The following is a 15,884-nucleotide window of genomic DNA, read 5'->3' as shown; positions in this document are numbered from 1 at the left end:
TATTTACAGTGCTGCTGTGACTGGGATGAGGAAATCAATAAAAAAAATTTAAAAAAAAGTCAAAGAACTCAATTTCTGGTTAATTTTGTTTGTGACCCACATAAACATGTTTCAAGTTGTTTCACAGGATTGATTTTTGTATTGATTTGCAGTGTTGAAAACGTGCAGAAACATCTGCCTAAACTCATCAGAGCTGTTCACGATGATGATGATGAATCTTCAGTAAAGTCCAGAGAACCCGAATACGTTTGGATTCAATATCAGAAAAGTTTAATGACGAGCACAATGTGAAATTTGTTGTATCAAAGCTGATCAGGTACTTGCAACAGACATTTAAAACACGAAAATCTTTATGAAACAAAACTATGGAGAAATTGCACTTGAATAACCCCCCTCCCCCCCCTTTTTTTTTTTTTGGTTTGTTTTAGCTTTTTATTCAGTCTCCTGGCTGTAACTTTATCGCTCATTGGAATCTTTACGGCTGGGTGGAGTGTTTAAGCTCCATTTCCTGTGGTGGTGTTACCGGTGTCAATGCAACATCCCGGATTTCGGCAGGGGTGGAGCCGATCCCTGAACAGTGTGCGAATGACCTGCCAACATTATCCTGGAGACAGGAGGGCAGGCTGAGCTCCAACACACTTCCTAGCAGCTCATAGCAGCTTAGGACGGCCTTCTGTAAGGAAAAAGAAAGGGAGTTCATAAGTGCAAACGAGGCTGCATGTATCGCCACGGACAGAAAGATTCACTCTACATGGAGGCTCTGCAAACAGTTTGAACTTTCATCCAAATACGGTTTGATCAGTATGCTTGGATAAGCAAAAAGCTCAAAAACATACCAGTTGCTATTGACAGGGCAAAGTCAAAGTGATACCAGAAAAGTTGGTTAAACATTATCCTTACCACATCAGCAGCCAACAGGTTGGCTAAAAACTCCATCACTGAATGTGAGGAGACGTTGGCTTCCATCACCTTTGGCCTCTGCATGGCAACGCTCACACAGGCACACGCAAGGATCGAGGGCAAGAAGACTGAAAACCTAAAGTCTGAGGAGAAATGAGAAAGTGTTTTTACTTTCAATTTCCTTATTCTGAAGGCCGCTTTGACTATCAAAACACGCACACAACATGGAAACAGCCAAGTCAAGGCTACTTGGCAGACAATAAGATGGATTGCAGCAAAGTAGACACACCCTGAGGAACAAAGCCAGGCACTCAGAAGCAGACACGTCCCAAAAGCTGATAATCTGACACCCTAATTGCTGCGGGGACAAAAAGTCCTTCAGTCCAAGCTTGACACCTTTTAGAATGGGTTAAAAATGTTGAGGGCTGGGAATCATCTTAATTTTAAGGGGTTGTAATCTTATCGTCTGGCTGTAAAAGCACGAGCTGACGGTATCCCTGTGACCTGTTGCCTCTGGCAGCACCACAGAGATTCGTGGGAAATCAGCCAGCTGAATAGTCGGACGCAGGTCTTTCACAACGGACAATGCAGGATTACACTAAGTCAGCTCTCTGTCTCCAAAATGAACTGCTGACACATCGTTATCGAAGTTATGGCTGCTGTGGGCCAACGGTTCGCCGCACGGAAAGCCGTCTAATTCCAAAGTTAGGTTAAACGCTCACCCACTAAAAAAAAAAAAAAATGTCATGAATGATTCAGGGGAACAGAAGCTTTTACTGCATGATGAAAAGGTTTGCTGTCTAACTCAACACAGAAAGCATTCAACGCTTGTTTTACTTTGGGAAACCAGTAACCACAGTTATGTAACTTACCCATGGCTGCCAGGGCGATAAAAGAGTGAACAAGCCTGCGCATGTTTTGAAGGTGAGAGGGCCGAACAAAGGGGAGAGCGTGAAGAATTGGCTCCAGGAAGTCGGAGGCCACCACAGACGCCAGACACCAGTCTAACCTGGACACCACCGTCACCTCCCACTGCTGCAACATACACATTCCTCTAAAGCAATTCACCATCAAAATCCCACCGCATTAACATTCACACAGACGTGGCCACAAGTTATTGGTACCTTTACCCCTCGCTGACACGGAGAAATGTTGGAATTAAAAGCTCTTTTGTCATGCATGCCTTTGACTTTCCAAATCAAAGGGGCAGTGAAGAGCTGAGGTCTTGCCAATTCTATAGGGATCATCAGAAATGGTCAGTAAATCTTATAGACAGCTGGACTACATTCAGCATGGTGCATGCACAATTGAGCTATTAACTGAAGTACATCTGATGCCATGATGCTGCAGGCTGTAAGAGGAAACGTTCTTGTAACTCTCTGTGGGAGATCACTTTGCAAATGAGTATAAAATAATTCACTGCACAGAAATTGTCTTAAAGTTACTTGAATGGTGACTTTGTCAGATGACGCCACCGTTATAAAGTCCAAATTTTATTAGAGCGGAGCGACCCTCTGGAAAAGCTTTAAGTGACTGTGAGTTGACATGTAGTCCTCATCGGTTGAGTTTCAATCACAATTCACAATTTCTTATGCCATGTATACATGACTACAGGCATCTTCATGATTCGTTAAGTCTGTCTGATGTAAACAAGTCCTCACCGTGCTCCATATTGAACACGAACACATCTGAACAGCACAAAAATGTGTCATGAGGTGCCAAAGCAGTCCTGGGAAAACGTCCCTTTGGACAGTTTAATCTAAATCAGAGCTTTTTGCTAAGATACATCCACAGACTGGACATAAAAGATGGACAAAGCCTTCGTATATTAAAAGGGGAACCAGTATAGAATGGCCTCACTTTCTGAACAACCACTCTACTCACTTGATTTGTGATCTCGTTTAAATTTTTTTTTTCCATGTCAATTTCAAGTTTTAATTGATGTTTTCCTTGAAAATCAAGGTTCATGGGAACAATCGGGTCAAAATATTTTTACCCGTGTCATTCTTATTCAATGTTTAAAAAAAATAAATGCTGTTATGCAATAACACAGAGAATTGTGAATTTGATATAATTCAGGAAAAAGTGCGAAAGGAAACCAATAATTTTGGCCACGTCTGTGCATGACAGGAAGGCTGTTATTACATGTAAATATTCCATTGTGTCTGCTAAACAAAGATAGCAATGACTAAGCAAACCTTTGTCTATTAATCACCACTACACAGACAGCATAGGGGTAATAGTATCAAACCGTTGAATAATGACATGATTATCCCCACATTTAGCTGTCCATCTGAATACTTTTTAGAGGCCAAAACAGTAGAAAGATACGAGTCCATTATCTTGAAACGACTCACATTTTTGTCATGACCCCCGGGTTGTGAAACGCCGTGATAAGAGAAAGCCCTTTGACGTCTGGAGGACACATTCCTGACAGAGGATTGTACCGCCATCAAATTCATTGTTTACTTGTATGATTCTGCGTTTGTGAAATACTGCAACCAATGAAGTTAGTAAGCTGTGTAAAAATGTAAACAGGAGAAGTCAAAGATTGTAAAAAAAAAAGAATTTTTAAAAAGTCCTGGATCCAGAAACAGAACCAGTTCAACTTAAAAAAAAAAAAATGAGGTGCCTCAAAATTTGGCCCACTTCTGGTAAAGTTGTCATGCAAATACATCAGGAATTTTTTTTACTTATTCATGCATTTCTGGAACCAGGAAAGCACACAAGGCCTTGATGGAGGTATGCGTTCTCAGACTGCTCTCGTTCCTCCAACAAGACAAGAGCAGGGGGCAGATTTATGTGATCGCTCGTCCGTTTGTTTTCCAGATTACCCAAAAACCATGAAGTTGAATACCCTGAAACTTGGTGCAGAGTTAGATCAGGAGTCCTGAGAAGTTTTTTTTTCAAGTTTTGCCTATGTTATTCTTTCTTGTTTTTTGAGCCCGTGCAGGGATTTCAACCGCAGATTAATGTCTGGCTTTAATGCAGCGCTGCCTGACAGCCTGAAGTTGGCGGCCACTGAATAGTGGTTTTCAGCTTCATCCCTTGTGCACAGACTCTCAGGTTTTGTTTTTTTAGCATTTAGTTCTTAATGAAAACCCCAAATTCTTTATTTTATCTTTAAAAACATTGTTCACATATTGTTGACCTAAGAGCTCATGCAGTCTACAGAAATTCATGAACCCTCTTCCATCTATTGAAAGACTCAGCCTCTTTGGGGTGCTCCTTTTTTTTTTATTATTCCTAATCAGTTTAAGGCCTTTTGGATCATTTTAACCAAAAATAGGTTAGTTCAAAGATCAAATAATGGGTGGGAATCATGAACCAGGCTGTCAGCATAAATGAGTGTATTCTACCTGAGTTTGTTAGTTTGCCACTGTGTGTTTGGTTCTGTGGTTTCCTAACATAACAACTAATCAAAAGAGAACTGAACCTGCTCTGCCGGTTGAAAGACAGAATTACAGAGCTTTGGCCAATTGATGTAATTAGTTGTTTCATTTCATTTGAATATTTCCTTCCTAAATTACAACAAAGTTACACAATTTTTACAATCTTTTGCTGTCCCTTTCCCAAATTTTTAGCTTTGTGTTGCTAGCATCAAATTCAAAATAAGCAAATACAGTATTTATGGAAAAAATCTCTGCGTTATTGTTTATGTACTATTTCTGCCTTTCACAGAGTCCCACCTTTTTATTAAATCCTATTTGGTCATTGATATTGGGTGGTTGTCCATACTGGGAGATACAGCAGAAATATAATAAGATGAAAGTAGGATTGCATGCTTCTGAACAGCAAATAGATTTACCATGATGTCTGAGACGGGTATGGAGTTGTCTGTGTAGATAGAGAGCTTTTTGGCAGTCAGGGGGACCGTCTCTCTCATCTTGGAGGCCAGGTACATGCAAACTGCCCCCAAAAGCTGGAGTTGGGACTTTTCAATGGGAAAACGGCTCAGGTAACAATCCAGGTAATGCACCGCCTGTGGAAACACCTCCTCCTCGCAAAGCTGCTCCTCACACACCTGTCACACAGGGATTTAGTTTCAAATCTATTTTTTCGACTTAAACTTTTGGAAAGCCAAATTAAAATTTGCCAACCTTGAACATCCACACTGTGAGTATCTCCCTCATGTGCGGCTGAATATCTGTTTGCACTTTTCCAAAGAGGCAGAAGGACAACCGGCTGGTCTCCTCCAGGGCCCGCAGGTGGTGCACCACTCTCGGGTCGGTGGTCACGGCGGGGTCGTTGCCCGCCCGGAGAACCACACCCTGCCGCAGAGCAGGTTTTAGGTTTGAATCCTCCGTGAAGCTATTCATCTTCACTCAGATCCACTCAACAGCGTTAATAAGCCGTTAAGCTAACGTTAGCTAACAAAGAACCGGTCTTAGCTAGCTAAATTTTGTAAGTATCCCACAACCACCACCTACAATAAATAAATATATATATATATTTTTTTTTTAAACCATTTTGTTTTCAATTATCCAACAACACAGAGAAGGTTAGGTTATTTTTCTACGTCTAAAACTTTTACAAAATATGGGCCAAACGAATCCAGTTCAGGTGTAACGTTGAATTCTGTGACCACCTACTACAAATGCCCTGCCATGACGTCTTTTTGATGACTTGTTGACAGAAAGGCAGAAATTGGGAAGGACACTTTATTCGTGTCAGACTGTCAACTAACTTGAAAAGTCTTAAATCGTCACAAGTAAAAATGCAAGTTTAAAAGTTTATAATTAAAAAGGATATCAAATAAAGTTATTATTTTTTAATGCTCCAAATGTCTTCAGATTGCAGCTGGCAGTGTTTTTTTTTGTTTTTTTTTTTTTTTTTAAATCAAAATAACTTTTCAGTCCATATATACGATTTTAAACTACATCTTAATTTACATTTATACATTTCCCCCTTTTATTCTTTACGTACTGGGCATGGTTATTTTTTTACTTTGTGAATTAGCCTCGCAGACTTCTTTGCAAGTAAAATTAGCATCTCATAACTCTTGTTACAGATTTGCTATCCATTTACAAAGCTTATTAACAATTTAAACTATATTGTTCACTGAGTGATAGCTGTGTCAGGCTGAGGAATTGGTCTGTATGCTTGCTAACAAATCAGGAAAAGTTGGACAGATGGCCAGTTGACCAATTGCTTGACCAATATGATTTGCCAAAAAAAAAAAAAAAAAAAAAAAAAAAAAAAAAAAAGGTCCACACATAAAAAGTCTTTCAAGCCGCACAGCATGGGACTACCAATGATGACAGAATAAATGGGTCAAACCATGACTGGATTAATCTGTTAAGTAGGTCATGACTAAATTTGCTGTGGACCCCACTTACTCCTTCCTGACATCGTAAATCAACTCTCCTGTAACCAGACCAGTGTTGAAACATCGCTTAATTGCATCTTGGTTTTTTATTAACCTGCTTTAATGTCCTTTCATGTGAGGAAATCATATTTTGGCACAATGACTGTCCACAAAATGGCTTCAATAAGTGCGCAGCATTGACCTTAGCCGCAGCCATGCAAACAACTTGATACATTTAATCAAAATTCCCAATTTAAGTTGACGGGTGCAACTTAACACACGAAATGGAAAACCAGACCAACTTTTAAGGATTCAGTTTGATTTTTATTCCAAATTGTTTCCTCAGAACCACAAAGTTACTCTTAAATGTAGACAAAAACCAGTCTCTGTATTCCCAAGCTCAGAGAATAGTCTCATGAAACTGCAGCCACACCAGCAATGCTGAGCATTTTTACATGTGCAAACCACTCAAAGCAGGGAAGAGAATTACAGCTCTACTCGTATAACAGCAGGGCTGAAGTCTTTTCATGCAGAGGGAGCATGAATAAGGAGTATGGTGCATCAAACCAGACAGAATCAGTCCATTTCAACTGTAACAGGGACCCCGATTTCGAGATCCCTCGACTCAGAGTTCTGTAGCTCCCTGCGAATTTCCGCAGAAATCGGAGGGTGTGTTTGTATCTTGAGCAGCTCCAGCAGGGCTTCCTTCTGTTCGGAGGCCAAGTCAGCCTTGTAGCGCTGGGCCAGGGTGAGTAGGCTCTGATGCCACAGCACAGGAAGTACACGTTTTTCACTGCGGAAGGACAGGAAGTGAGCCACCAAGGCATCTACGACACGGAAAGGCAGGGCGTATTTCTTGTCGAGCAGGAGACGCAGGAAAATGCTGTTGGCACCGTTATACTCCATCTCTGCCAACTTTAGCATTGCAGCGCTGAAAGACGAGAAAGAAGGAACCCGTTATGTAACACGGAACTTGCTCGCACAGTTACAGGTTTCCAAAGTCAGCTCGCTGAATCCATCAGAGAAAGAAAAGATGCTGACGTATCTGTACCAGAGTGTCAGTGCGAGGACGCCTTTACCTGGAGTGCAGCACAGGGACTGAGCACTTTGTGAGTATGCTCCCGATGATGATGGCCTCCCTGAGAGTGCAGGTTCCAGATTCACACAGGGGAAGCAGAATACCTGTGAGACAACGGACGGACAAAAATATCAGAAGAGTCTTCCACCAACTCGATGCTGCGCTGTCATGAGATTACAGCAAGTTAAAAGGAAAAGGCTGAACCCATAGAAAACATGTTATGACGACTCTATTCTTTCAAAAATATTTTTATTGAATTTTCCATATCAACAGCAATAAACATCCAGTATAAACAGTAGAAGTAATAATAAATAAATAAAATAAAGTAAAAACAAAAACACCTTGGGTATATAGACAGTGAAAATAAAAATTAAACAAACCCCTTGGGTATGCAGGTGGTAAAATAAAATAAACAACACAAACCCTTTGGGTATATAGAAAGTAAATTAAAAATAAAAACACCTTGGGTATTTAGAAAGTAAAATAAAATAATACAAAACAAACCCTTGGGGTATGTAGAAAGTAAAATGAAATAAAAAAACGAAACAAACACCTTGGGTATATAGATAGTAATAATGCCACAGTCATATGACGACTCTATTCTTGATTGAATTTACAGCACTCGGATGTTATTGTACGCCAAGGTTAAAGCAATACTATGTAAAATTTCTACCTTAAAATAACAGTTTAAAAAATTGTGCGGCTAGAATGAGTTTTAATATTACGATTGGCCTGTCTCCTATGCCCTTCGGGGGTCTGAGTTGGAATAACTGCTCTATGTAACTTTGCTGGACCGGCCCGGGAGCTGAGCGGAAGTACTTCGACTTGCTTTCTGGCACACCTACCGCAAAAACAAATAGACCCCTCTCACGCTCCCAGGTATAAGGCTAAGCTAGCGCAACATTGTCAGTACGATCATCATGGCAGAGGCACCGAAGAAACAGAAGAAGACGTTGACTGATGAAGCAAGGAAGAAAAAGAGATTTACGATAGTGTCTTAACCGTACATTACCTCCAAGCCTGTAGGGGGAGCTCCATAATGGGCTTTTTGAGAAGTTACATAGTATTGCTGTATGGGAGCTTTTAGAAAAATGAGACACGACATATGACCCAAACTATCTACAGACAACAAAGAGAACTCAATTAAATCAGATGCAAATATTTATAATTGGCTATTTCATACTCTTTCAATGTTACATGTCTGTCTCGAGGATTAGCAGCTAGTTTGAAGATGAAATTGGAGTCCAATGTTTTTTTGTTTGCTTTTTTTTTTTTTTAACTCAACAGGATGTGGGCGCCCTTTTTTGTTCCGCAGGTGGGGATAAAGAAGGATTTACTTCACAACACGTTTGTGCAAGTGTCTGATTGCTTGAACAAGAGATTTCTGATCACAAACGCGTAGCTCTGCTCGATCCATTAAAGTGGACCACTCCAACACAGAATTCTGAATAAACCACTGAATGAAAGTAGCTTTGTGAACTCAAACCTTGAGTGCGTGTGTGTGTTTCTTGGCTTTACAAAAAAAATTTTTTTTTTTTTTTTTTGAGGGACGCCATATCGGAGCAGTTCATGTGACGAAACCCAACAACGTCTTAGAGCTGAGGCTGATCTGTGTGGAGAAATGAGCCACATTCCTCCAAGCTGATGAGCAAGAATGATCGACAGTTCCTGGAATTGTTCAGCTGCGCTCATTGTTGCAACAGAGGTTCACACGACACTGAAAGCAAAGGTTCAAACACTTTTGCCACTCGTGTTATGGAGAAAGTGTAACAAGTGTAACATCTCATTTCCCCCTGAGGTCTCTTTACCTTCTTTCTGGGCCTGGCTGGAAATCTAAGTGGAAAATTAATTTAGTTCACATTCAGTCAGAATAATAGTAAACCAATTAACTTTCAAGCTCTGGTGTGTATTGATAAAACAATTAATGTCTTCTGTTCACAAACAAAATAGACTTGGCACAAAAAAAAAAAAATCAAAAAAATTGGTTTAATTGCAACAAACTACTTGGATTTTCCACTTTGACGTACTGCACCAGCGGAGCAGAACTCCAAATGTTTACTTACTAAAAGTCACACAACATGACAACACAGCTCATCATTTGAAAGCACTGACTTAGACCGATTCCATGGAAATGCATTAAATTAGCTCTGATGCTTCATTCATTTATAAGAAATACTCACTCTTATTGCTGGTTATTAACTACAAAAAAAAAAAAAAAAAAAAAAAAAGAGAATGAACAGAAAGTACTGGCTGTACTTTTAGCTCTCACTCATACTGTAGGAAGTTCATGGTCAAATTAATTTGAGAGCAACACTGCCACCTAGTGCCAATAACTGTATTTTTTTTCCCTCCAAAATTTAGGTCCGGGGCTGTTTGGGGATAATAGTCCCTGTCAAACTGGGACAATTTGTCAATACAGGAAGCAACGAGATTAAAGCGGAATGAGATCTTCAACAATCATCTCTAGATATAGCATACAAAGGATGATTTGACCCAGATCGAGTGTGTTAATTACTTTGCCTCCAGAAGCAGTAGTGTAATTTCCTCTGAGGACAGCAGCTAATCCTCCGTCACCGTCCTTAGAATAAGATTTCTAAACCTGGAGCTAGAATTCAAACTATGACGCGTCCTTGGGAGCTTGACTTTTCTGCTTTGCAACAAGCTGATAATTGTTCTCATCCATTTACTTCGCTGTTTCATTTTTTTTTTTTTTTTTTCCTTCATTGGTCACATGCAACTGGATCTTGGCCCGTCATTCACAATGGCTATTGTTTACTGATGGGAATACAGCTGAATGCAAAAGTTGGGGGAAGTTAAAACAACGAAAACAACAAAAAACATTGTCCTGTTGAAAAGGACAGCTCTCCTCAACCATTTGTCTGGGGGGTTGGCTGTTTGTTGCAAGCCAAAGTGAAGTGGCAGGCGGTAAAAATTTTAAACTTGTCAGGCCAATACCATTTTGCTCTTTTTGTAAAGAAGATATTCCCTCAAGTTTTCTTCCATCGAAGGTGTCAAAGGGATTAGAAGTGCTGAAAGCTGACAATCCAAGTCATAGTTCCAATAACCTTTTTAACACTCATGAACACCATCACAGAGGAGGTGTTACTTAACATCTAAAAGTACGATAAACCTATACTGGATTCACTCCAATATGTTCACTCATTGGCAAAGAAGTACAGTGGAAAATCTAACATTAACAACAAATTAATGTAACTCGTGAGCATCGTGTACCGAGCAGTTTTTGGCCACTTTTAGGCTGCTATTCATGATCTACCTGCACATGATCTCGAACTGCACTGCACGCTTTGGTCTGCATAACAAAGACCATCTCGGACAATAAGCATACTTCTAAGTTGGTTCTGCAAAGAACCAATGTTTTGAGAAAAAAAAAATTCTCGGGGCTCCAAACCAGCACTGGAATCCCTTTGGTGGAAACCCCTTCCATGGTGAGATAAGAGAGATTAAACCAGGGCTCAGTAATACAGGGTTTGTTTACCATGCAATACACACCCCAAAGCTGTAGGGGGAGCTCTGTAGAAAATAGGCGACAGTCTAGCCAGACTGTTGTAAACCCACCAGAGGCAATTTACGGTTTATTTTTCAAGACACTGGCAGAGAGTTGGAGAAGACGACGGAGGTTCGCGATGTCTTCAAAGGTATGTAGTAAAAGTAATTATCAAAGCAGTATAAAAGCAAAGAATGAATTGTAAACCATATGTGCATGTTTGTCTTGTACTATATCACACCTGGCTCGGCTCAGAGCCCTTTACGACCTGCCGTGAAGCAGTAGTTCTCGGCTCTCGTGTGTCGCGAGACTTCCAGAGCTAAACAAAGCATGCGGCGCCACAGGCAAAGTTGCAAGCGCTGTTTCGGGCTAGGGCCACCAGATGGAGATGGAAATGTCACCGTTTTCATCGGAACGGGTCAGCCAAGCAAACTGATGATTGCCAAGCAATTTTATGACCATGAAAAAGTTGCATAGCATGTCTTTAAGATCAATCTTCTCATTTCACGCCCCCCACCCAAAAAAAAAGACATGTAAAAAAAGACTAATGTATATTAGTGTAATGAAAAAAAAAAAAAAAACCTTCGCTCTCACCTTTAAACCATGCTCCTGGTTTGAACAAGGCCTTCTTCAGGGCACTGTAGAGATGGAAGTTGAGTCGCTTATACTCTGCGATGTCATCCCGCACACGGGGCAGCAGCACCAAGTTGTAAAATCGCTGGGCCATTCGCTCTTTCAGATTTGAGGAGAATATTCTATAACATAAAAATGGTCAAACTATTTATTGCATTATATAAATAAATCAGGAGCAAGTAGGATCATTCTGTCAGGGTAACTTCATCAGTCAAACCCAAATCAGCCGGGAAATTACCGTGTTGCTTGGTACATGGCAGCTGCAGTCCAGGTCTCAGGCTCAGTCAAATACAGAACCTGCTCCCAGTTCGAAAGCGCCGGTATTATTTTAAAAGCCTTTGGCAGTTTACCGCTGCGGTATTTTGACAACACCTATGCAAGAAGAAGAAAAATGAAAAGTGTGATTTAAGTGCTCACCATAAATACACCTTTCATTTGGAAAGTGGACCCCTACTGTGGCCAGCTTCAGTTTTAGGAGAAAGAAAACAAAGAATCACCTAAAAAAAAAAAAAAAAAAAAAGTGACCCTCCGGAATAATTATGTGATGGATGATGGCGCAGATCATCAGATGTCTCGTGCAGATTTACGTACAAGTTAGCTTCACTCTTCTAAACTATATTTCTTCTTGTGTGTTTTATGATGATGGTGGAGCGCTTTATCAGATGCGTTACTCATAATTCTCCCACAGTCGTTCAGATGTGTCGATATACTGTTCTGTCAACTGTGTTTATATATTTTGCTAATCTGCCAATCGTTTTTAGGGTTTACCTCGAAATCATCACACATTTGTACGCATGATGATGACTGCCGCGTTGTCAAATGGTGAAAACAGACGGGTCTGAATTTAGAACGACTCACCTTACCCACACCTTTGTACACCTCCATTATTCTTGGGTCCAGCTGGGGCATCGGGCACCCTGACACCTCAGACATCACCGTTTCTACTTCAGTCTGCTTCTCTGTGATCTTCTCCATGATAATGTCCGCTAAGGTCCGTCTACGAGAACCACAAAGCTAAAATAAGCAATAGCACTGAGAGAAGAAACTGACGCACTGTGCGCCATCAAAGCTAATCTCCTCAGTTAAGTTCACGATTAAGCCCTAATTGTGTCGCATCTTGCCTCATTGGAGGGTTTTTATTCATGAACAGCTCAATGGCCTTCTCATCGTCAGGGTCCACATTGATTTCAGCGTCACACTCGGCAGTGTCTTCACCAGCACCTGCTTCTCCCAAAGCAGGCCATTCCTCGTCGGAGTCAGCATCCTGAGAGTCAGGCCCTAAAATGTGATAACAAGACAAGCACACAACAGGAGATATTCACACTGAACTGTTCATGTGCATTAATCTTCAATTACGATGTGTCTTAACGAAATAAATCTAATTAATGAGCTTTACTCTAATGAACAGATTCAACATTTGCTCTTTCCTTGCACTAATAATAGTAATAATTACATAATTATATACATTATAAACATGTATTTCATTAGTTCCGTGTAGTAAGTAACTAAATGTAGGCTGTATCACACAGTCCGAACAACGAGCTACTATTCAAAAGAATTGAACATTTCTCAAGAAACTACCTTTCTACTGTGTTTTTGTGTGGTTAGGTCTGTCTCACCAGACTCCATTCAAACATTATATCATTTAAAGAAATCGACCGAACATCCAACATTACCGAGAACAGTGGCTGGCGCTTTCTTCTTCTCTGGTGCCAGGCCATATTCGGTCTGAAGCTCCTGTTGTTGAATTCGGGCCTGCTGCAAGATTTTCCGCGACAAACGCTCGTCAACGTACGTGTCCTCGTTTTCTGCCCGGTTGTCTCTGCTCTTCACTCGGCCTCGGGGTCGGACCGTGCCCGCCTGCAGGATCTGGTCGGCCAGCGCCATCGCTCCCTCGCTCTTCTCTCCTCCTCCACCCTTGGATCTTTTCACCTTCGGCATTGCTGCACTTTGACTGAGGCTCTAACAGTAAATGTCGTCGTTTCTATGTTGGCATGAGCAGACTAACGTCTAGACTTCCTAAATACTGTAAACAGTCGGTTGTTTAACACGTGCTGAAGAAGTCCCGTGAGAAGGAAGTGACGAAAACTACGTCACGCAACGTCCAGTTTTGTTCATTTTAGGAAAAACTATAATACTGTTGGGCTGTAGGGTTTTATTGTCAAAGATATTAGGAAATCCAGTATTGTTGGTGGTAAAGAAAATGTATATTGACTGTTTGTTTGTTTGTTTATTCGTTGTTGTTTTTTTACCACAACTGGATTTTATTTCACCGGAAGTCTACTTGTTCACCCGGATATACTCAAGCCAAACACCACAATAGGAGGCAGAGCATCAATGGGGGTCACTTGGTGAGATAATTACTAACATTTTTAGCTAAATAATTTTAAGAAAGCTTTTTTTCACATTTCCTCCTATGTGTAGCATCTCACTGTAGCTTTCGTGTGTTCATGTCGCTTGGCCGCGCTGAATTTCTTCGGTTTCTTTCACACTGTGCACCGCAGAATACTATATTTCTGTGTCTCTGCATGAGAGGCAGATGTTGTCCTGCCTCCCAGTCCATCCGTGGAAACGATACTGATGTTCTCTGCATAATGTGTTGCTTTGTGTCGCACAGTGTGTGCCATGTGCCTGTGACGGAGGGGAAGAGTGTGCAGCAGACGGTGGACATCCTGCACAAGAAACTGGAGCAGCTTGGAGCTGTGAAGCACGGCAGCTTCTGTGTGGACTGTGAGACATACACTGCCACAGGAAATGTCAGCGGTAATGTTCAGTTATCCAGTTTATCGTTAAGCATCATGGGATTATTTTCAGTGTGATAATCTTACGAGACAGTGAGTCTTTTATATGAAATTGTTACAGGAGCGTAACCCTCAAGCGAGCTGTGCTTTAGTTCTGTTATTTATTTATTCTTCTTTTCTTCTGTCTTTTTGTCAGAAAGGCTTTAATGCAAAAAGCAATGGGTTAGGGTTACTTATGCTCTCACTGACACTGTAGCTCCCTGCTCCCTCAACACTAAAACTCTTTGAAAACATAGTGGATAGTTGGACAGTGTTCTGGTGCATTTCTACAAAAAGTTTTGGACAAAATAATTACTGGCCAAAAAAAGTCAGTTCCCGTAGAGCAGAACTATCTGACCCACTGTGTGACCCCAATGATTTACCAGACTTGAGAGGTCTTTAGATTATGGTGGGAATGCTTATAGCCAAAAACATTCCTGAGACTAAAGGTTGAGGTTGCCGAAAAGGCTGTAATAATCAAAGTCGTTTCATAATTAGAAAGCCCCCTACATATCCACAGAAAAAAAAATACAACAGTAAATGCTTGTATGGAGCAAACCCAAAGAATCATAGATTTTAAGCAGCATAATGAATAAATGTAGCAGTGAGAGAATGGGCTCTGATTGTGCTGGGATTCTTTAGTTAGCTCTGTTTATTAGTATTTATGTATAACTTCATGTCCTTTTTAGACTGCTGTCACAAGGCTGCCGTGTCATCATGTTTCAGTAGTCTGCGCCGTAACTAACTACGTAACTGGAATGATTCAATCTGGTGCAATAAAAACCAATATGCAATATTACTTGTGCATGTGTCACAAAGGTAAAATGCTCAGTTAACTGGAAGGACGTCTTACTTATTCGCAGTACAACTCACCTCCTGACTTGACGGTCTGGTGCCCGTCTGTTACAGGTCAGCCCTCCAAGCTCTTGTATGTGATGCACAACTCTGAAACTCCCCTGAGCTGCCTGGCTATGTTCGAAGGAGGACCCTTCCTGATCGCAGATGCAAACTTTGACGTCCTCATGGTGAAGCTGAAAAGTCACTTCCAGAATGCCAAGGGACACAAAGTGGAGTGTCGCGGCTCCAGATATCGCTACTGCGACTTCTTGATAAAGGTCGGCACCGTGACAATGAGCTCCAGCGCCAGAGGGATATCAGTGGAAGTATGAACATAGTGTTTTGATATCATCACTGAGAGAGGACAAACATTTTTCCCTGCGTGACTGCATTAACTTTGGTTGTGTTTTCCTCAGGTGGAGTACTGTCCCTGTGTGGTTCCAGGGGACTGCTGGAACCTCATAAAGGAGTTCATGCAGTCCTTTCTCGGCACTAACGTCCCTGAACTTCCCTCAGTGTTTGCTGCCAAACCTGAGGGGCTTTTTGCACCAGCAGACTGCGTTGACACTATGACTCAGTATCAAGAGTTGTTCAACAAACTTCGCAAACTCCAAATCCAAGGAAGTAATGTGCGTTGAGTCGGCAACGGAGACATCTTTCACGTTTTTTTTTTGTTGTTGTTGTGTTCTTTCTGGTCTTTTGGATCAGCAAAATATCCAGGAATTTTTGAAAGCTTTTCATTTTCGGGACTTCAGCTTTGCATCAATTTCACCTGCTTGAGTTTTGTATTAAAGAGGCCTTTTGGAGGAAAGCAGACAGTCTCCGTTGCTGCTGTCAAGCCCA

The 15,884-nt window shown here is 41.1% G+C and overlaps 3 protein-coding genes across 3 annotated transcripts; 1 reads left to right on the top strand and 2 right to left on the bottom strand.

Annotated features, from left to right (window-relative positions):
• Positions 1–127: 127 nt before the first annotated feature.
• Positions 128–5,219, bottom strand: ccnd3 (cyclin D3). Its single transcript, XM_075459987.1, has 5 exons — positions 5,001–5,219; positions 4,709–4,924; positions 1,773–1,935; positions 901–1,043; positions 128–673 (listed from the first exon to the last, which is right to left on the bottom strand). Exons 1-5 carry the CDS (start codon positions 5,217–5,219, stop codon positions 476–478), a joined length of 939 nt encoding a protein of 312 aa, XP_075316102.1. The 3' UTR covers positions 128–475.
• Positions 5,220–6,300: 1,081 nt separating this feature from the next.
• bysl (bystin-like) lies at positions 6,301–13,510 on the bottom strand. The gene is made up of 7 exons (XM_075461014.1): positions 13,101–13,510; positions 12,546–12,702; positions 12,283–12,421; positions 11,663–11,796; positions 11,386–11,546; positions 7,288–7,390; positions 6,301–7,139 (listed from the first exon to the last, which is right to left on the bottom strand). Exons 1-7 carry the CDS (start codon positions 13,363–13,365, stop codon positions 6,785–6,787), a joined length of 1,314 nt encoding a protein of 437 aa, XP_075317129.1. The 5' UTR covers positions 13,366–13,510; the 3' UTR covers positions 6,301–6,784.
• Positions 13,511–13,697: 187 nt separating this feature from the next.
• Positions 13,698–15,855, top strand: med20 (mediator complex subunit 20). Its single transcript, XM_075462135.1, has 4 exons — positions 13,698–13,775; positions 14,042–14,187; positions 15,114–15,367; positions 15,458–15,855. Exons 1-4 carry the CDS (start codon positions 13,762–13,764, stop codon positions 15,677–15,679), a joined length of 636 nt encoding a protein of 211 aa, XP_075318250.1. The 5' UTR covers positions 13,698–13,761; the 3' UTR covers positions 15,680–15,855.
• The last annotated feature ends 29 nt before the right edge of the window (positions 15,856–15,884 follow it).

This window comes from Odontesthes bonariensis, chromosome 3 (assembly GCF_027942865.1).
Source record: "Odontesthes bonariensis isolate fOdoBon6 chromosome 3, fOdoBon6.hap1, whole genome shotgun sequence".
Classification (NCBI taxonomy): Eukaryota; Metazoa; Chordata; class Actinopteri; order Atheriniformes; family Atherinopsidae; genus Odontesthes; species Odontesthes bonariensis.
This window is presented reverse-complemented; position numbering and strand designations above follow the sequence as displayed.